This window comes from Lichenostomus cassidix, chromosome 2, assembly GCF_008360975.1.
Source record: "Lichenostomus cassidix isolate B80296 chromosome 2, HeHo_3.0, whole genome shotgun sequence".
NCBI classification, from domain to species: domain Eukaryota; kingdom Metazoa; phylum Chordata; class Aves; order Passeriformes; family Meliphagidae; genus Lichenostomus; species Lichenostomus cassidix.
Window position 1 is genome coordinate 80,678,684 of NC_139482.1, and position 22,849 is coordinate 80,701,532.

A 22,849-nucleotide genomic window follows, 5' to 3' on the forward strand; every position below is an offset into this window, starting at 1 on the left:
TCCACTAAACTGTTTAGTTTTCACTGCCTTTTCCTTCTCTTTCCTGTTTTTCATAAACACATTTCAAAGACCTCTTGCCAGTGGGATTAAGGTGTATTGCTTTCCATTCCCTATCTTATTTTGCTTTTTTCCTTAAATAAAGATGATTCATCAGTGAAGAAACGTTGATTGCTAGATATTGCAACTTTGGTTTGTCTAGATGATAGGACTATGAGATTGTTTGCACTACCTTGCCAAGAAGCAGCCCCTCTTAAGGAGAAAAATAATTCCTTTAACAGTTTAATTTTTTTTTTTGTATTGAGTCAAGTTTGCCTTTACCTTGGTATAGGAGATTAGGCTCCTGCTGGGGAACAGCAACCTTGAACTCTTCACTGTTAATTAAAAAAAAAGTCTTTGGAGATTGAAGGTTACTATCCCCCTATATTTCCCTGAATCACACAGCGTCCTTGATGCCCATTCCCATAAAAACAAGGGAATGGCAGGAGCTGAATTCTCTAAGCAAAGGACTTGCAAACCAGCAAATTTTTTTTCTTTCCCCCTAAAAGTGATCACGTTTTAAAGCAAGCATCAATGTAGAATTATTTTGGCATCCCAACCAAGTGCTGGACCTTCATAGAATGCTAATAATCTTCATACATTTTGATAATATAAAAATAGCAGTTCCTGCAATGCTTAGTGAGCTGTGCAAACATGTCTTATGAGCCTTTCCATGACCGATTTGTTCCTTATTGCCCTAATGTGGCTGGTCAGAGCATGTGCAGTTCTCTGGTTGTTAATAAAGCAGCAAAATGAGTGAGAGGCTCCTGCTGCAATCTACTAGCTGTACAAAGTGGGCAGATGGAATTAAAATCTGGGGTTTTGTTACTTTTCTTTTTTTCTTCTTCAAAAGAGCTCTGTTTTTGCTAAAAGGTTGTAAACCATCCAAACTGGGATATGTTAAAGAAACAGATCAGCCATCAAGAAATAGAACTCATAAGCAGATAAAGTTCTGTCAATTTCTTTTGTGTGTGTGCTTGAAGCAAGAGGGAGCACGATATTGCTCTGATTTTTTTCTATTTTATTTGTTTTTCCACCAGATGGAATTTTAATTTTTTTTCATAAGAAAAGACTGGAGAAAAGGAGGCTCAGGTGTGACCTCATCGCAGTCTACAACTGCCAGAAGGGAGGCTGTAGCCAGGCGTGGGTTGGTCTCTTCTCCTAAGTAAAAAGTGGTGGGACAAGAGGAATCAGCCTGCTGTTGTGCCAGGGAAAGCTTATATTGGATATTAGGAAAAACTTCTTCATTGAAAGCATGTTGAGTGTTGAGCCAGGCTGCCCAGGAAAGTGGTGGAGTCACCATCCCAGGATGTATTTGAGACACATGGAGATGTGGTGCCTGGGGACTTGGTTTAGTGGTGAATGTGGCAGTGCTGGGTTAGGACTTGATGATCTTAGTGATCATTTCCAGCCCAAACCATTCTGTAATTCTAAGTAACTTAGACTGCTGGTTCAGAAAAGATGTCAACAATTGCAGTTACTGGCCATCTGATCCTGGGCATCTTTGTTTTTATACTTGGTAGTGACACAGTTACTGGGAAGACTCATTCCAGCAGTCTTCCCTTCCAAATCCTGTGCAGTGTTTATGAAGCCTGTATTGCAGTCACTCAGTGGCACCTGCTGCCCTTACTGCCTGTCACTGAATGTCACCTTCTTCTGCCTATCACTTTGGCTGAGAGATTGGGGAGACCCTGGCCCATCCCTTGGCCAGGAGCTTGGAGCTCTAAAATTTCCAGGAATCTTAAGAGGTGGGGTGGGAAAACATTACTTAATTTTCTGTTTTTCTTCTTAATTTCTTAAATTACTTTACCAAGATACTTTGTGTTTATTAGATAGATTGTGTGGAAATAGACAACCACAGTTAGTGCTTCTTCAAAGTGCTTTTTTTTTTCCCACATACTTTCTTCCCTGTCTTCCATCTGTGGCAGTGCTTGTCTGCTGTTGACATGACTATAGGACACTGGGTAGCGGCTGATTTTGTGTGGCTGAACATGGTAGATACTCACATGTTACATGACAATTTGTCTTATTCAGGTTGGACCAAATTTTGACTTGTCATAAGCCTGTTTTTCCATTTCCAGTGTTCACTTCAGATTTTGTTTTGATGGATTTATGGCTCTTTTCTACCATTTCTGAGAATTTGGAGCTGACCATTTTGCTACTAGCCCTACAGTAAATCGACTAAAGTAGTTATTAATGGTGAAAAAACTCTGGAGTTTAACGATGCCTTTTAGAACAAAAGTAAATTCTACAAAGAGAAGTGTTGATTGTAGTGTCGTGGTTCTTCCTTTTTTCCTTTTCTTTTTCTTGCTAGTAGTTGCTTTCTTTTATTTTTGGCTTTGGGGCATAATTTTATTTTTGTGGTGGGGGAGTGGAGGGTGTGGGGAATATATTCCTCTTTGATGTCCTGGCTCCAAACACTTACAAAGACAAGTTTCAGGCTTTGCTCTCTATACCATTTGTGTTACATTATGTCTTACTTCATTGGGTTTTGTATTTTTTAATGAAATATTGTCAGACCTGAAAATACTTTATGAGCTGCAGTCTTGGGCAGAATTGATAGGATCAAGAAATTTTATTTTGCTGAAACAATCTAAATTAAAAGTTTAGTATGTTCATATGCCAACATAAGTAGGAATGCATCACTACAGGATGGTCAGTTCTAGGGAAAAAGGTTTTGCTAATTAAAGCATCAATATTTCCAACAAAAATAACAGGGCATAACTGTCTATGGGCAGTTGGTTTTATGTTTCTGCTCCCTACAATACATGTATTAAAAATTGAGCAGATTTCTTTACAAAACTCCGTCTTGAGACCAAATACTGATTTCCCATATCTATGCAACATGATTTCCTTCAAAATGAATTTTTTTGGCTGGCTGCCAAAGCCAGCATGTGAATGTTGAAATGCAAAAGATTAAACTCCCTCTGAAGACAGTGCATGACTAAGGATGTCAAATGTTTGTCGTGGTCAGTCTGTCCCTCTGTCACACTCAGGATGATTGGCAGCAGCAGCGCAGGGACCAGAGCTGGTAACTATTAGTTGTAGCTGCTCTCCCTGGGAAGAGCATTAGGGCTCTGTGCTGGATGAGGTGTGAAGTTAGTGGTTTTTGACTGTGCTGGTAGCACTGAAACCACTTTCATCTAGGTGGGGGTTCAGTCTTTTTTCCCTTAGACTTTCTTACATTTGTATGCAATATGTGTGTTTGAATGATGAAGCATAAACAATTACAAACCCTTGTTCAGAAAAATAAGAAATAAGTAGGCATTGCAGCAGATGTTCCTGTCTCTTCCCTGAGGGCACAGACAGTCAGAACCCAAATTCCCTTTAATTATCCCAGTAATAGACATATGCACACACATAAGAATGCAGCAATATGTGCATCTTGCTGGGGGAGCTCTGGCAGAGTAAAGGAAACAGGAATGCAGGCTGGATTTTAGACCTTGGAGGTTAGAGCGGATTGTAAAAGCAGATGAGGGAACCAGGGCAGGGTAGCTGCTGTGACTGCATCTGCCCTGCCTCGAGAGCAGTAGACAAGTGGCCAGGGCAACCCCTTTGTGCCTGCTGAGACAATTAATGAAAGATGAGAGTAGCTGGGTAGAAGGAACTAAGTTTACCATAGGCTTAAGAAAGAAGTTCAAGTTTTCATGCGTTTCAAGTCAAGAAACATTTACTGTAGGAAGTTTGCTTGATTTTCTCTTTTCTCCGTTAATAATAATTACTTACAGCCCTGCCTCATTACCTCCAAAATTGTTCTGAAGCTGTAATAGCTGTTCATAAAATAAATGCGCAGTAAACAGGTGGTGAACTTTCTGGAAAAATATCAAGAGGTTTATGGTCTTGGGATTTGTTTTATTAGAAATGATTTAAAGTGGAGGGGAGCACGAGAAGCTAGCAGAGCTTCTAGATAAGGCTAGATATAGATATAGATATTTATTTCTTGGCTTCTGCAGTTCTCTTTGTATGAAAAAACAAGCTTCAGGACTGTATTAAGTTTTATTGGTTAGTTAGAAGGAAGGCAGCTGGCTTGTTTATGTGATCTAGGGACCTCCAGAATACTGCATCTTGAAAGGGATCTGTAGTTTTGAGGTTGCTTTGTCTTTTTGTTGGCTCTTTTTTCTTTGGTTTTTTCTTCTCCCCTCCCTATAAGCAAAGATGAGCTCCAAACTGCAGATGGAGATCTGACATGTTTTCATGTTTCCAAAGGAGAAACAAATGTACTGTGGTAAGACTTAAAAGAGGAATCTTTTAGTTTGTGGTTGCTGAGTTAATCATTCTGGGCAACTTTGTAACTTCATCTTTTCCTTTATAGAGGATTGGATTGCATTAAATAACCCTGCCTAAACAAAATTTTTATTTTTTTCCTTGGCGGGAAGAAGTGATGTTTTGTTTTCTTATATGTTCCTGGATACCTATTTTGGAAACTGTAGAGTTCCTACTGTGTAATCACTAATTACCCAAAGGTCTATATATATTTTCAATGTATTATTCAGATTAAAATATATTAATAATTTCTATAAAATATTTTTAATTTTCAGTTTGTTAAAAAGGATTGACTAATATAAACATATATTCTTTCATTTCCCAGTTGTGATGTCCACATACTCTTAATTCTGCACACAGCCCTGGCATAAATGAGCTCTGTATTGTGAATGCAGTGTCTTTCATTTAAGTGCAATACTGAGTGTTGTAACAGATCCATCTGTCCTAATCCTTTCGTTTTACAGAAAAGCATAAAAGGGTGTCAGCTGATTCTGTCTTTTTGTTGTTGAGCTAGTGCTCTTCTCCTCATATGTTGTGATCAGCCTACTTCTGGTGTACTCCATTCAGATTGTTAGAGACTTCTGGTGGCAGAGACCATTAAATCTATTTGCATCCATGGCCCTCCTTAGCCTTGACAGACGGATGCTTGTGCCTTATCTATGAAAAAGTGGACATGCCAACTACATTCTAATCTCAGTAACAGGTGGACCAGGAATTTTACTGGAGCATTGAGCTAGGGTTGTCTTGGCTTTTCAGTTTTTGTTTGGTCTCCTAGAAAAGATTTGTGTCTTTCTGTGAGGTTTAAATGGTAGAGATTTGCGTTTTCCTTGTTTATTGGACTAAGGCTTTTAATACAGTAGCTTGTCCTTCTTGTGTATGGAAAATTACAGAAAAACCACCGTCCTGGTGCCTTCTAATTCATCCTGGTGGTGTATATAAGTGCCTAGTACTTATTGTTGTGTTGGGTATTTTCTTGTTCCTTTTGCATAACTTCAGCTCTGGAACCAAAATGAAGTGCTGGTCCTACCTTTAAGCTCTACTATTTTTGGATGCATTAGTAATTATTTTGTCTGCCCCTGCGATGCATGCTAAAAGGGGACAGCATTAGGAGCCATGTAGGAAGGGTTAGTGAATACCCAGAGTATTGTTTCGAGGCTGTAACTTTACTGGGTGTGTCTGGCTTTGCATCCTACAGCACCTCTGGATGCACGACGTAGGCAAGGGGCACTCTACAGAGTCTCCCTGTGGGCTTTTCTCCAGACCTCCTGTGGAATAAAGCTCCACAATATGGGCAAGGCTGCATCCTGTAGATACCTTGGGGATACAGTTCTGCAATAAGCATAAGCAGACTGCATTAGTCGGGGCCATAAAGCTAAGGAGGTATATGGTCCTGGAAGCAGATCTACCAACACAACATTGTGTATAGAAAGCATATGTCTGGAATTAAAAGTTTTGGAAAAGTATCCTGTAATGGGCAGGCCTTCTCTGCTTTGCAGTGAGCTGCTGTCTTCCAGCTTCTACCATGGGCCTTATGGAAGAAGAGCAGGGCAGATGTTTGTGCTTAGATTTTGAAATTAATATAGCTAGCATATTGTTTTTGCTGGAGTATTGTAACCCCTAGAACGAATCTTTTCTGTAAGAGAAATTGAAAAATATTTGCTGTATTGATCATAGTTGTTAGGTGATGTTTTTTTGGTTTATGGTTTTTTTTGGTCATATTTTGTCTTTCTTAAAAGAAATGTCACTTTTAGTGATTTAATGGTTAATGCATCCAACAGGAATAAACCCATTGGGAAAAGTCTGCTCTGGCCTGTTCTGCAACAGAGCTAAGCTAGAGTTAAGTAGGAATTTGGTTCAAAGTAAGTAAAAACAAAGCATGACTTTACAATTATGTAAAGACTTTACAAGTATATAAAGAATAACTTGCATTTGTATGTGTTTAAACACTTTGTATCAGAAATAGAGTCACCACAGTTGTGGTGGAGCTTCATAGTACTGAAGCCTGAGGAGTTCACAAAGTAGTTCAGGTGCAGCATAGGTTTCTTTCCATTACAATGACAACCAGACAAGCCCTGATGTCTAATCTAGAGGTTTGTTTGCAGCTGTGTTTTCAGAAGATCACCTGAGGAAAAAACTACCTCAACATGATATATTACCAATTACATTTGTAACTATAGCTGCTTTCTACCCAGAATTTACTTCTTTTTTTTAAACTTACTGATCAAAACTATTTAAAACATGGAGTCATTGCACGCAAATGCTGAGCAATACATTCCTTGAATAAGTTCTAGAAAAATAAGTTATATTTTTGACAAACTATACCTCAGCCCCTTTCTGATAAGCAGGGGTGTGAATTGTGATTGGTTTCAGAAGTAATACAGCTGTTCTTTTGCTGAACTTTCTTGATGGAGTCCTCTTTTTTGTTGGAACTTGTGGAATAGTGTTTGCATGTATTTCCTTTCTTCACTCGAGCTGTGGCGCCTTTTTTCCTTTCATCTGCAGTGAGTCAATGACTTACCAGCAAGGGTGTGTTTAATACATTTCTGTGAGGAGAGAATACAGTAAAGAGGTAGGAAAGACAGATCACTGGAAGTGTAAGAAAAAGGTATAGGCAAAAGTGAATCATAAAAGATTTTGCAACAGGCTCTGTCATGCCGTTTTTCTTACCTATTTTCCCAACATGGAGCCAGGCTTGTTATCCTGAAGTTGTTTTGAGAGAATTTATTATTCACTGATATATTTATAATAGAATGGAATTTTAAAATGAGAACTTAACAGACACTGAAGTGATACCAATGATGCGCAGAAATTGCTGAAGAAAATCTTGTTTTTCTCAGTTCTAGTTTTAAGATAGTTAAAGACTGTGGAGTCCTGAACTGTCACAGCAGAGCATTTACAAATGCTTCTAGTTGTGTCCTTCAAACAGAAATGTTGCAAATAAATCCCCAGACAGGACTTGCTGAATGAGTGAACAGGTGGGTCTCCTCTTGCCAGCCCTGACACCTTGCTTAATAGATTCCCCTGAGGTTAATGGGACTGTCACCAGGGCACCAGGGGTGATGTGACAGAGTCACCGTGGCACATCCCTGTGCAGTCTTCTGACATGTCTCAATGCCTTTGAAGAGGGTATTAATGTAACTTGAGCACCACAGGAAGGGATCTAAGTTTGGCTAAAATTATTATACAGCTTCAGGAGTATGGGATTATTGTATAATCATAGATTAGGTACGTTTAATTATAAAATAACTTTAGCATGCAGAAGTATATTTTAATTTTCTTCTGATAAGATTAGTGAATTTGTCGTACTGATGCCACCCAGAGACTTCTGTTAATATTGCAAATCTGCTAGTTTTCAAATATGGTGTTATTGTTGTTATTGTTCTTGTTGTTGTTGTTGTGGTATTATTATTATTATTGTTATTGCTGTTGTAATTTTGCTAACAGAGTTTCTTCAAGAAGGTGCTCCTGTGCATATATTTAACTTTGTGCTTACTATTTTCAAAATCGACACCATGGCATGAGGTGTCATGCATACACTGTAAACACTGCTGAAATTTTTAATATCTATGCTAATTTTTAATGAAATCAGGAGGTCTTTATTGTCTCTTGACTTTACTATTTGCCAAGTTGTATTGTTATTATTAAAGATCACTTCTGAATTTGGTTCTAAACATACCATTCTATTCCTTGTAAGTAATTTCACAATTTATTTTGCTGTTTACTGTAGCTTTACTTTGAAGTGCTGAATAATGAAACCTAGGTTAGAGGGAACTTTACAATTTCATTTGCAGAGAACTGTAGAGCACAACCCTTGGCAAGTCCTTGGACAATGTAAACCAAACAAGCTATGGCCTGTTGGGCAGATACTAAATTTAAAGTAAAACAGAGACAGATTTCTGGTCTTTTATTTCTTTTAATATGAGTATCTAATGTCTTCCTGCCCAGCTTTGATTGTTAACCTCCTTTGTCTTTAAACGTCTTAAGGAGACTTCCTTGACCTTTCCTAGGGGCTGAATGGAATCTGGTGTGTTTGCTTTGCTGTAGATTTATGGACCATGACAAACTTTGTTTTATATTAAATCTAAGCTATTAAAACCTCCCCTCTTCCTTCCCCTCCAAAACCTGAACTCCCTAGGAAAACCCATAGTATGTGATTCCCAGCGTGTGAAGGAGAGCTGTAACTTTCTCAGAAAGATTTTTTTCAACATCCATCTTTTAGTTCCATGGGAAAGTGTTTCTTTTGGGAATGTTTTTTGAGTTATAAGGCCTGCAGATTTCAATCCTATAATAGCAATTTTGTTTTGTTTTGTTTTGTTTTTGCTAAGGGTAAGTATGTCTTCAATGTACCAAAAGGACCTAGTGTGTGTCAGTGATCAGCTGTTGTCATGACTATATGTATACCATGGTAGTTTTCCCTGGACAGCTTTAAGTCCTAGACCAATGTCTGCAGAATGGCAAACATGCCTACTTAGTTTTAAATATAAAACAAATCCAGGCTGAAGGTGTGTTTCAAGGAGTGTTTTCAGTATCAGGAGTTAGAACAGAGAAGTCAACAAAGGGCTTGGTGTTTTACTGTAATTCAGTGTAATGAACTAAGGGTAGAGGAAAGGGAGGGGAATGCTGGGAAGGGGAGGGTTAGGACTGGAAAGGGTAGGGGTGTTGCTGTTTGTCACCTGTGATCAGCGAGCAATATGACTAGGTTATGTGTTGGCAGGGAAGCTTAATGGCCTTACACATTTATTGATGGTGCTGTTGTAGTATACAAGATGTACAGCTATGTACAGCTTGTACAGTATGTACAGCTTTACAACATGTAAACATTCCCATGTTGCATCTGCATGAAAATCATTAAAAAATTTAAATTATTGCTTCTTCCTACTTTACCTTTATAGTATTAATTGGAAAAAATAATATTTATAGGTCTTTAATAGCTAATTATGAACTAATTTTGGACTCTAAGGAGATAAGTCATAGAAAAACTAAAATGTCTTGTTTCACCTATGGGTTTTCAGCTAGATTTTGATGTTTTGGTGAAAAGAAATTTAATTATTCTGCTAATTAGCTACATAAGCTTTTGCTTTTGCAGTGTACATGGGGTTTGACTGTCTTTTTTTTTTTTGTAGGCACTGTTTTTTTGGTTCATTTTCCCTTATGAAAGTGTCACAAAATTGTAGCAATATCTCATAAATGCTTATTTCTGTGTGACACATGATGCCACTGTGACACACAAGAGATACAGTTTCAGAGTGTTTTCTGAAGAAAAAAAGAAGAGCTCTAGCAGCCAGTTGCTCTTCCTGACCTTATTCCCTCAAGCAAGAACACTGCTGAATGCAACAAAGACAGGATAAAATAGTTTATATTTTGGAGGGGAATCAGATTTCAGAGAGGCTTCTTACCAGCCTGGGCTTGCCTTGCCCTGCCTGGCCCCTGCTCCTTTGCTCCAAACCTGGAAATGCTCTCAATCACCTGCTTGCTGTACCTTGAGCTTTATTGTGTCATGCTGAGACAGCAGGACAAATGGATGAGAATTGAGTCTTTGAATCTCAGTCTTCCCTGTAGTCTTCTGGCCCTGCAGCACTTCTGTGCACTGAGTGTCCCTGGCCTGCCATGCTGTGGGGAGCTTCTCCTCTGCTTTCAGAAGATCAAGGATCTCATTTGTCCCACCAATATGGAGCTGAGGTAATTCCATTCTCAGCTGCTTGCTTCGTCTCTCTTTCAGAGCCTGATGTTTCCACAGAGGGTCTGCCTTTACCTGTGTGCAGATCTGAGCCAGTGGCATTCTCAGCTTTGCTTATTTGCACACTGCAATACAAATTTGAGTGTTGATACACTGATAACCTGAGCTGTTCTTTGCCAGCCCAGCAGGCTTGTGTGTGATTGTTTAAGATTGCTCCTCACAGGCAGTAAACTCTGGGTGCAGGCACAGGCAGAGAGAGCCCAGGGAGCTGTGGCTGCCTCTCATAGAGTGCAAATTCCTTGTGTGTGGACAACAGCACTTCCCACGGCTTGTGCAACCATTTGGAAGGGAAATGTAGTAGCTAAGGGACTAAACCTATATCCTGGGTTGTCCTTCCAGCCCCTTTTGTGACCTCTGCCCACTGCCTTGTTTGGATTCCCAGGATGGGTTGTCTATTCTTTTTTTTAAACCCTATTTTTTTTTCCATAGGTATTTCCATAGGTATTTTTTAAAAATTTGTTTTAGCAATCATTCATTAGCATTATGATATTGTCTGAATTTCTGCTACTTTATGAAATGGCATTGCATCTATTTCTGCCCTAGTCAAAGTGCTTAGTACGAGGAAAGAAGCCTCTCTGCATCTCTCAGAACAGAGAGCTGTTTCTGATTGGCACTATGTGTGTATGTATGTATTTTTTTTTGTGAAGACTATGTGGATGTGTCCATTTAGAAAATGTCTTAGTGAATAAATGGAGCTTTTAGGATTTTAGAAACATAGGATGTTAAACTGATAAACATAATTGTATTTAGCTTTATTTTTGTTTTGTTTTCTTTCTCTCTTTTTTTTTCCCCTTTCTCCAGTAAGTTAGACTCTTCATGACTTACCTCTGGATTTCTTCATCTTCATGTCCTACCTAATTCCTTAACTTTTTAGAACTTTGCAATTGATTGTTTCATATGAAATGCATGATTGAAAAGTTAAGGTTTCAAAATCAAGTACAAAAAATTTAAGAAACACCCCCTTTATGCTTGCTTATGTAGCCTTATATATATATTTAAATAAAAATAGATAAGTAAGTATTTATAAGGCTACACAGGCCTGTAATGTGTATGTGTATATTGTTTTTGCTGCTTCAGAATCCTGCTGGCTTCTATGCACAGCATCTGCAGTAATAGCTGATGGCAGCTGTAATCACAGTTATCTATTATGTGGCCACATCCCCTTCCCCCCTGCAGTGCTCGAATCCTGGTTTGAGCACCTATCCAACACAGATGGAAATCAACAGTGAATTTAGCTACAAGTACTGCAGAACATGTACAAACTGGCACTGCCAGCCTGAAATTGCCCAGATGCATACAGGCTGACATTAAAAATGCCGAAGTTAGTTTTCTGACACCCAAGTGATTCTACTTCACAGTTCCATCTGTTTTTCCAAAGTATATGATGATACAGCTTCTGCACAGTGCATTTAATGGTTGTCTGCAATGGCTGAACACGTTTTGACACAGAATAACATTTTTCTCCTGGGCCCATTCCTTAGGAATGGATAGCCCACTTGTGCTAAAACTTTAATATTCAAATTAGGAACAAATCATCCTGAAACAGGCACCAGACATGGGTTATTTCAACTGAGACATTTGCAAAAGCAAAAGTATGCTCACGAGCGAAGAAGAGAGCTTAGAATGGATGTTGTTAACCTGAGGTGCAGCTGATGATACTAATATCAAAAACTGCACTGCTGAATCACACTCAGGGGGATTGGTTTTGATTCTGTGTTCTAAATGGTCATGACCATGTCTCACCTTTGGTCTTTCAATTGACTGTTTTACATCTGTAGATTTCAACCAGACAGTCCAACAGCCTCTTGTGCTGTACATACATAGCCCTCTTCACCTTTCACATAAGTTCCAGATCACTGCTTTGTGACTATATTAAAAAAAAAAGTTTTAGTCAGTGTCCTGAGAATCACGAAAGTCTGGAGGATTTGTACAACTGGACTTTTTTTTGAAGAGCCATTTCTATTGTTTCAGCAATCTTATGTATTGTGTGTCTATTTAATGTATTCTATGTGTGCATTTAAAAAAAGTAAAACCAAATCATACTCTGTTTCCACCACACTGTGTTTATTTAGCCAAACTGTTGTGTGTCCAGTTAGTGATATGAATGGAAAAAAGAACTACCAGTAATGAAAATATTTAAGGGTTTGATTTACAGTTATTTATGTGTGTTTAAGTTTGAAAGTAGGAACAAGTTTATATTCTGGATACAAGTAATGCCCCTTGCTGATTTTCAGCAACTCACATGCTTGTCTGCCCTGCTTAATGTAGCACTAAATTGGTCTGAGAAAGGAAGGTGAAAAGAAAGAAGTTCAATGAATGTCAAGCATTTTTCCTTTATATCCCTCATTTCTCAACCTTTTTATTTTGAAAATGGTGAAAAGTCAAATTTGCTTGTTTTTCTCATTACTTTTCACTTAATCAGATCCTTTTGTAGAGAAAATAAATAACTAAATAAATATCTAACTAAAAAAAACCCTCTAGTCCTCTGCTACCTTTGATGCAAGGAAAATTAATCTGACTTTGCTTGAGTATTGCTAGTGAATTGCAGGTGTATTGTGGTGTTTTCTGCTTTACCCAAGGAGGTAAAACAATTCAGAACAAAATAGGGGTACTTGATTCGAGTGTGTATCAGGTGGTTGCCCTATATATTTTACAGGCCTGTACTATAAATTAAATGGCATGGTGGTGAAAGTCTCCTATGTTTCCTTAGAGGACCATAAGGAGAAAGCTTGCAGACCCACATGAAGTATCTGCAAATTTAATGGTGGCTACCTGATGTGCTACCTCTATAATGTTTATAGTAAAGTTGTATTTCTTGATTGTTTTTAGAAATTGCCCCTTGGCTACATGTGTTCAAAGCAGAAGATGCTGTGGACTTCTCACAGTTAACATTTGACCCAGGACAAAAAGAGCTTATTGCTGGAGCAAGGTGAGAAATCTATTCTCTTTTTTGTGTTGGACCAGACTGGATTTTGTTCTTTGTTGATAAGCAATATTTAGCCAAATTCCAATATCAGTATGCTCTTATGTGATTCCCCTGCTTTCTAGACCCACTAAACTGAATGTTATGAATGTTTATTTCTCTTATTCCTGCTCAGAGATAAGCAATGGACTGCCTGCCTGGTATCAAGGTTTATAATAGCTTACACTATTCTAATTTTTAAGAGGGCTCTCCTGGAGTACACAATCTTTGGGTGCATATGGTAGAACCAGCAGGTGCTGTATGACAATGTGACAAAAGTTGCCATTGCATGAAACTTAGGATGATCCCAAATTTGGCTACACAATATGGCTTTTTGTGTTGGGATGTTTCTAATAATTATTCTCTACAACGCCAGGAGCGATCTGTTAAAGGCTGCAGAATTAGTGGTAAAGTTGGTGACAGTTATCCTGTTTGCACAGTAGGAGAGTACTCTGCAAGCTGTGATCAATAGTGACACTGTCTTAGATGTCAACATTGAAGCAGTGACAGTCCTTGAGCACTGTTTTTTTTATCTTAGCATGTGAGGTTTAGTAAAACTTCTTGGTTGGCCAAAAAAATTTTACCCATCTAAACTTATCATTGGCACCTGCCTTCTGAATATATTTCACTTTTGAATTAGCAAAGCTCTGGTCACTTCACTTATCTGTTAGGTTTAGCATTGGAATACATTTTGGTTTTCCAGTTTGCTTCTTAGCTGAAAATTAGATTCAAAATGCAAAGTCATAAAATGCACTGCAGGAAATCTTTTTTCCTTGTGCCAGTGGAAGTTGCTTATCTACAGGGAAAAAGTTTCTGAGTGTGGGAATAGGTATGTGTGTGTATATATATATGTCTTTGGCTCACATGAAGTGGGATATTCTGTGCACTCATGTTGATTTTTCAATTCTCTAAGCTACTAAATGAAATGAGGTGTGAGGTTATCAACTGGTGTTACTCTGTAAGGACCATCACCATAAGTTGTCTGAGCCTCTCCCCAGACCCGTGGAGATATGTGTTGGATCAGTGCACTCTGTACAGATATCCCAGTACCTGTTTTTACAAAAATCCATCCTCTCGTCCTCCATACTGTTAATTTGGGGTCCAAATCTGAGCAAAAAATAAGTTCCTTTAAACTGGTGCTTTTGATGAAGCCTTTTGAATCACTGTGGGATAAGATTTGGATGATTTTGTTGAATTAGTGGCTACAAAAACATGTCAGCTGTCAATCGTGCTTTTTGCAAAAGATCCCATGCATCAAAAGATTTCTTTTTCCCTTAAGTTAATGCTTTTTCAGAGCTTTATATCTCTTGTTCTGACTAAAATTGAAAAATTAAAAATACTCAGTGTTATTAAAATTACAATAGAAATTTTGTGTTACACAGTTCAGTATAGTTGACTGTTATTTGTTCATAGAAGTTATTAGATTTTCCCTTTCCTTATTCTGCATTTCTATTCTAAATTTTAACCTTTCTAGTGTTGTTATGTTTGGCCATGGAGATGTTATTTTAGAATAACTAAACTTGCCAGCAGGTTTCTCTAATTGCATATATTATTAATATCAGTATGTCTCTTTCATGACACACCTTTCTGTTCTTTAAGCACTGTGCCACACGAGTCATTGTACATCATGGGGCCCTAGATTCAGAGACTAGTAACCAGATCTCAGGGTGCTGTAGTCCCAAAACTGCAAGTGTTGATCTTACTGATAACCCTACTGATTGTGCACCTTCTGTGTGTAGTCCTGGCTGCATGTGGAACGAATCCATTCACTGTGAATATCATGTCGAGTTTTCTCCTTATTTGCAGGAAAAAGGACTTTCATAGCCTTAACTGGCCATGGTGATGTTTTTTTTTTTTCTTCTTTTTTTTTCTTAATGTACTGTTTTTAGTTACCTTTCACCCAGGGCCACCTAAACAGAACATTAATATTACCATACTCGTGTTATGGCCCATGGCCAAAATTTTCGTACAAGTTTTTGAAAACTGCTTTGCTGGATTCACATATTCAAAGAGCCATTCAAAGAATTCATTTTCTGTCCTAAGCAACACTTTGTTCTAGTAAAGACAGTGAAGAGAATGCACTGTTAATTCATTCTTCCTGATGAAGTACCTTTTGATATATAGCTATTTCTCTTAGAATATTTCAATTTTTTTTATTATTGTCTTCCTGTACTAACACTTCAGTACTGAAAACTAATATACATACACACATGTGTAATGTGGTTTCAGTAAGATCTGAACAGTGAAAAGTTCCTGTTCGATTGGGAAAATGATAATTCATAGCCTTCTAGCATGGATTTCTCTTGGCTACCCAGTCACTGGTAGTGGCAGAAAATGGGCAATGGGGCATGTGACAAAGGTACAAATAAACTTATATTACTCTATACTCTACCAAGAGAAGTACTGCCATGGTGATTTACTTGTCCATCATCCACACAAGAACATGTGTATTGGGTTTGCATGGCAAGCCTCTGGTATGGAAGGGAGCTGCAGGCAAGGCTTCTGTGAGAAGCTGCTGGGAGCTTCCCGCATGTCTGGCAGAGCCAATGCCAGGCAGCTCTGACACAGATGTGCTGCTGGTCAAGGCTGAGCCCAGCAGTGATGGTGATGCCTCTGTGATAACATATTTAAAAGAGAAGAAAAAATATTGAGCACAAATAATTATGTCCATAGAGGAGAGGAGTGAAAAAATATAGAGAAGCGTCTTGCAGACATGAAGGTCAGTGGAGAAGGAAGGAGAGGAGATGCACCAGATGCCAGAGATGAAATTCCCCTTCAGCCCATGGGGCAGACCATAGTGAGGCAGCTGTGCCCCTGGAGCCTGTGGTGATCCATGGGTGTGCAGAGATCCAGAGATCCACCTACAGCCCCTGGAGGAAAAGCACACAGGAGCAGGGGGATGCCCAAAGGAGGCTGTGACCCTGTGGGAAGCTCACCCTGGAGCAGACTCCTGGCAAGACCTACGGCTGGTCTTCAGCCAGGGTCAGCCCACCCCATCCTTGCACCTCCAGGATTCTGCTTTAGTAAGTTGGTGGTGTTCTAAACCACAGGAATGATTTTCACAACCAGGAGCTGTGTTCTTGCTCAGCTTAAGTTCATAATTGATTTTTTCCACCTTGATGGAGTTTAGTGAAATCTTCCCAAATTTTTCTGTCTTAGAAAGCAAACAAAATAGTGTTGTGAAAGTTTGACACTATAGGAAATTTTAAAATCCCTTTTCCATTACTGCTATTTGCTGCAGGTGACTCTTTTTCATTTTTTAAGTTCTACAGCCTCTGAAGGTATTTATGATTTATCTTACTGAGAATGGTAGCAAAGATCCCAGCTGGGATCCAGACTGCATTCCTGTAGGGAGTTGCCAATGTCATGCAGCTACATGGAAAGACAGATATGATCCTATAATGCCCCAAAAGGTGTTTCCCAGAGTGATAGAGAAATTTTGATTTCTTTGCACAAGACTCTTGGGAGACTTTAAATTGTAGTAGTGTGCATTTGTGTTTATGTACGTTTAAGCAAGGTTAACTGAAATTAGTTCGAAATGTAAAGAAGGACTGCTAAAAGGCAGATGAGAAGGGTGTTGGAATTGTAATGCAGCATAACAAAGCCTGAGCATGAGCATAATGCCTGCCCATAAATCCATCAGCAGGTACATCTAGGGAAGGACATAGCAGTATAAATGGCACAGTCATGTTGACAGAAAACCAAATAGTTTAAAGTTGGCCATGGGTAATTTAGTCAAGAAACAATAAGTTTTGTCACATTTTGCTGAGGCGAACAAAGTAAGAACAGAAATAATTTTGATATAGAGATCTCTAAAAATATGCAAGGGATTTTATTCCACAGTATTTGCCATAGCAGGCAATAACTGGGAAGGTAATTACTTGTCCTATATTGCTGAGGTTAGTCTTGCCTGTCCATTTTGGGAAATAAAGGTCTTCTGATGTCTGTGGGCATTCTGTCATTGCTGTGCAAGCTTAGATTGTTTACAGTTGCATGTGTCTCCCCATCCCCAACCCCAGCTTCAGCAGGTTGTCCTCCACTCCTTGTGAGAAGGTTATCACTGGTTGATAAGTTTTTTTTTTGTTCTACAAAACATCCAGTTCTCCTATAGGATTGAGTTGATTTAGCTGGAGTCTGGTAGCCTTGTTTCAGCTTCCTTACACCATCAGCAGCAATCTGTGAGTGGTACCACTCCAAAACTCATAGTTACCTTCACATTAATCATGCAATCCATGCTCCCATGAAACTGTATCTTTAAAATTTGCCCCAGGCATTGTTCTTAATATTGTATGTGACCTGGCAGATAAAAATAAATGAGTTCTATTGCAATCTGAAACCTTCTTGGGAATTAATTTGTTTTCTTAGAAAAAAGCCAACCCATATGGCAGGGCAGAATTTACTTTTATAATTAAGTGGCATCAGTGAAGGATTACTCTCAGGGCATTAGCTCCTCAGTAAGCTCAAGGAAATGAGAGACTTCCTGTTTGTCTTATTCTGATAAATTCTAATAAAATATTCAGACAAAATATTTCTCTGTGTGTTTCTTGGTGGACTGATTTAGCACGTAATAAAATATTATAGTGATTTCTGTATTTTGAAATACCAGTAAGCATAAAGATTCGTGGATTTCTCCAAGATCAACCTTGCCTTCTTTTTCTGTGTGAAAGTGCTTTACCATATGTTTCTTTGGAAAGGTCAGTCTAAGGGGGAGAAGACCAGATTAGGGGAAGGATACAACAGTCTGTGAATTGCCCAGGCAAACTGTGCATTGCCTTTTTTTCCCTCCTCATTTCCAGACAATGTGGTTAATGTGTAGCAGCTCTAGTTTTTATAAATCAAAAATTGCTAAAAGTGTTCCAGCCATTTTGGCAAAACGGGAGTTGACTAGAAGCATGTCCCAAACCCAGTAGCTTAGGGCAATTTTTTTTCTTTTTTTGTGACTATTGATTTTGTTTTTCTTAGTGGTTTTAGTCAAACTGTGAAAGAAGAGTTGAGTCTGTTTTCAAAGGGAAAATGAAGTCATCCTCTTTTCCAAAGCTTCCTGTGCTTTAAATTTTGAATAGGTAGCAGCCTGGATTGAATTCATTCCTAAAATGTAGAATTTTTTTTTTTTTTTTAAATTCAAGTCAGACTAGCTCAGCTATACTGTTAAATGATATAGTTACTATCAGAAATAGGTCTCAAAGCTAGTTAACTTTCTTTTTAATTGGCTAATATACATTTAGACATATTTTTTTTTCTTCCATAGAGTATCCTAATAGTGGTGGCTTTCTCCTTATGTTCTCCTGCAAGTTAATTAAACTTGCTTTTTAGGATTGTAACTTGCTTTGAGGTGGCTTATTGCCTCAGTCACTCCTTATCTCACTGATGAAGGACTCTAACACTAAGCCTTCTCACTTAATTAGATGTGTGTTTGGGAACGTTAATTTGAACCATTACCACTACATGTCATAATAACAGAAAGGCAAATTAAAGGATTCATTAACAGTGGCTTAAGAATCTCTAATAAAAGGAATAAATAACTATACAGGTTTGCTTCTTGGTGTTGTCTGCTCCCAGCAGGAGAATCTGAGAGCTTCTTGTTAATGAGATGCTCTGAGGGCTGCATATACAGAGAGAATATACAGGCACAGGGAATTGGTGCTGAATTCTTTGAACATCCATCTGGGTTTCACTGCTCATTTAACACTCAGCTCAGGCTAATCAATGCCTGTCCTTCCACTGATTGAACTGGGCTAATCTAATCTAATGTATGGTTTAATGCTAAATCTATGAGAAATTATCATCTTACTGCTGCAGGAAGAGATAGGGCTTTTCCTCCCTACTGCTTCTCCTTCCTACCTTGCTAGCAGGTTCCTGAATATTTCTCAAAGCTTTGCACCTCTCCTGCTCATGCCTGGTTCCATTCTGCAGTTTTCTCCTTCTTTGCACCAACTCTGGAAATAGGCTGGTTGCAGAGCGACACTGCTTAGTTCACTAGCTCCACAAAACTCACTCATTTTCTTGTACTGATTTAATGTCTTGACATTTTAATTAGCGTAGCTAACATGGTGCATCCAGGAGCCCTGGAGGTGACTCGGGGTAAGAACAACAAAGAAGTGATAGGGACAAATGGAACTTCTTTGGCAGAGAGTGTTGCTATTTCAGTATAAACCATCTTTAGAAATTATATCAGAGAAGTGGTGTTCTGAAGGTATCTGTATTTGATTGAAGTAATGACTTAATGTATGCCCACTGCCTCTGGAGCTTTGGTGCCTTGCCTGAGTTACTTACAGCACCCTTGTGCGTTAACTGGAGAGGCTGCTGGGATGCTAAGCTGGGCTGTAGGTCTCAGTCCTCATTCCAAGTGTACAGCCAGAAAATTTAACAGGGCAGGGATGCATCCTGGTGACCTGACTGTCACCTCTTTGATGGGAGCAAGATTGTCTTTTATGTAGAGATTTGTGAACTTCATGCCGCATTAGTAGGAATGCTGCTTCTGAATTTTGTATGAACAGTGAGATTTCACTGAGGGAAAGAGCTCTCTAGGAAACAAACTGCTTTACCAGAGCACTACCAGAGCATGATCACAGGTGTGAAATTCAAGGCTAGCCTTGAAAATTTGGGCCATTGATCTTAGATTTTCCTTCCTTTTAATACCTTTAACATTAATGTGTTCACGTACACTATTTCTGATTCTTATGTTACTGCAGTTTATTTTCTTAATTAAAAAAATAAATTAAAAAAGAAAATACCCAAACTTCGTATACTTAGACTCTTTACCTTCTCCCCCTAACCTCTTTCCCATCTCGCCTCCAACAACTCAAGCAGACTTTACATGCCAAAGTTGATTACTGTAGTAAGAGACCACAAAAGGTTTTAACTGTCTAAGATTTCTGATTTTAAACCCATTTCCATTATGCTTTTTTTTTTTTGAAGGAGATGTAACAGCCACATTTAAATTTAATTTCAAATTAATCTTGAAAAGAAACAGAAGATTAATATATTGAACAATTAAATGGTAACAAGATCACATAGAATTTGCATGGTTCTTAATGTGAGTGAATACTGTACAGTATATGCAATGACTGCCAATATATAAAAGCTGGGGGCTTGTACTTTGACATATGTGTTATAGCAATAAAAGAAATATTAAAGACTTGGTTAGCTGCAGTTCTGAAATACAGGACTAACATTTTGGTTGAGCTCATATTTCAGTATAAAGTTGTATCCAACAACAGTTTACTAAATAAACAGCTGAATAACCTCACAAACCCATCTGAACTAAAGCATAATATTTAGAAAAATCCTTGACCTGCGTGCATCAGAGGCAGACAGGTGTCAAATATTGCAAGGGCATTGCCAGCTGTGTGTGAGAAGCCAGGACCAACAGGGGAAGATGTTAAGGATGCCATGGCATGACTTCAGGAGGAGAGTGAACTCCAGAGCTGCAGTGGCACCTTTCTGCTTTTTCTGGAGAAGCCCATGGCAAGAAATATGTAGAAGTGATGCCTGGCAGTTGATGAACACCTATGCAGGCGTGCTGTGCTCTAGGATCCCCAGCATTGCTGAGGCTGTACGAGCCACAGGGAAACTAAGATTTACTAATCCAGAGGAGAAAGGATCAGAGAAGGAAATCAGATATTTCAGGACCCTTGAGTGGATTAACTTAATTTATAATGGGATTCTTTCCTAATTGACTCCCATAGTGTTTTTCTTATTCTGTTTGAAATGCTCATTATCTTACTGGTCAGCGTACGATTACATGAGTCTTGCCTTTGCCATTTTGAATGTTAATAAAACATGGTTAGTCTTCATTCCTTCAATTAAAACTTGTAAGTTTAGAATTTTTAAAAAAAGAGCGACAGAAACAACAAAAATCACTTCATAATTTTTAGGATGGATCGACATAACCTACTGGTCTGAAAGTATTTATTTCTGTGCATATGCTGTTTCCACATCTTTAGCATTTATCTGTAAGCCTCTCATTTAATTATTCTCAGTTGTTGAGGCTTCCATTTCATACATGATGAAGATAATATATTGCTTTTGGCCATTCTGCTTTTTGTTATTGTAATTTGACCATTTTCATAAATGGTTCAACTAAACTTGTATTAGGTTTCTTCTATTTCCAGTGTATCATCCTTGACTTTTTGAGATATTTTTCCTATAGATTAATGTTTTAATCAAATAAAATTTCTACATAATAATTTTATTTTTATTGATTATCTCATTTTGTCCTATTCTTAACTTTTTTTCTTTTTTAAATTTTCTTTCCACTTGCTGACTTTATTATACTGCAAAGCTAGAGTTGGCTTTCACTCAGGACTTTACCATCTTAATTGTGGAATTGTGAAATTTTGCTTAATATTTGACTCTTGCAGGGTTTATGCTTTTTGTTTTCAGTCTCACTATTTTTTTCCCCCAGTGAATTGAATAAAATTTTCTTCTTGCATGTAAATTAGTTTCTTGAAAGAAGTGAACAGGAAGGAATATTTTGGTAGTTTATTTCCAGGAGACTTGGCAGCATGTTTGGCAGCATACCTTGAGTGTCTGAGTTTGCTGCAACCCCTGTTTAGTGATTCAGGCTTCCAATTGCAGATGCATATGGGGGTTTAGGATGGCTTGTGGAGATTTTTTTTGCTACTTTATGATATATATTTTGCCATCTTTCTTAAAAAAACTTAATCCTGAATCCATGCTTTCCTGAGCTGTATGTGCCATCTTAATGTTCTTCTAATTCATATCTGTGTCTAATGCAGCAGTATTAATTGTTGTTCCATTCAGCTTTTATAGCTTGCAGTTTTACAAAGAAGAGTGCTGGATTATACAACCATTACTAACATGATATACTTTTGAATCTCTATGGATTTTCAATTGTTTTTTGACTTGGACTTGTTCAGGAACATACAGAAGATTAGTTTCATACTTTTAGCTGTAGCCATACTGAATGTATTCACTGCAATAGATTGAAATATAGTGTTGTGAAGGAGGTGACTGGAGCATGATTTTTGTGTGCTTTCATTCAGTTCCCACTGATACCAGTGGAAATCTTTGCCCTTGGGTTTGAGCAGGCTCTTGACTAACGGGTTTTAATTATCATAGTTGAGCTAGAAAAGTTGTTCAGTGCTGTGAGTGTAAAGCAAAATGCTTGTTGCCTGCTGGGTCTCTGAAGGAGTAAAGGATGCTGCTTTATCTCAGTGTTAGTTGTGTTTTCTTCTCATTAAGTGTCCTTCTGTTTGCAGATTTATGTAACATATTTGCTTTCCTCATTCATTAAGCACCAAATGGAAACAAATTTGCCAATTACCGCCAGTGTCACATCAGTTTAATTCCAGCGTGCAAAGTTGTGCTTCTCTTGCTTTTTGCCACCACATTTGGAAAAGAGGCAGGGCTGTGTGCTAAGAGGTCATATCTGTGCTTCACAAATGTAATTTCATTTTTATTTCTCATCCGTTGTTGCCTTCAAGGCATAAATGAACTGGAATAAAGCTGAACACAGGTTGAAAAATGGCAGTCCAGGGCAGAATCTTAATAACACATTGAAAAACTGTTGTCACCTACCTTGTGAGGAACATAATGGCTCTGCACATATCTTGAAAATTGGCATTGACTTTTTCTTTGGACTTGCAGATTTATTAATACTACATTTCCTATGTGTTTTTTTTTTACTGTCATGCTTATTTCTTTAATTTTCTTTTATTTTTTTTCCTCATATATGTACTTTCTAGACAAGTTCTCACATGATAGCGATACATGCCTTAGAATGTTAAACTGTTGAATTTGTAAAGCTAAATGTAGTCCAGCAAGTTTTACTGAAGTGGGTACATCTGGGTAGGAATAGCTCTGATTGCTCTCTGAGTGCTAGTTTT

The 22,849-nt window shown here is 38.2% G+C and overlaps 1 protein-coding gene across 3 annotated transcripts in view; it reads left to right on the plus strand.

Moving 5' to 3' along the window:
* The window catches only part of SEMA5A (semaphorin 5A), a 231,327-nt gene that overhangs the window by 23,087 nt on the left and 185,391 nt on the right, over window positions 1-22,849 (plus strand). For all 3 annotated transcript variants that reach the window (XR_014850013.1, XM_085052160.1, XM_085052159.1), the window contains exon 3: window positions 12,866-12,965. Coding sequence is in view for 2 of the 3 variants with exons in the window: in XM_085052160.1 (XP_084908286.1) it covers window positions 12,866-12,965 (100 nt within the window). In the remaining variant the exon portion in view is untranslated. The remainder of the gene's footprint in view (window positions 1-12,865; window positions 12,966-22,849) is intronic.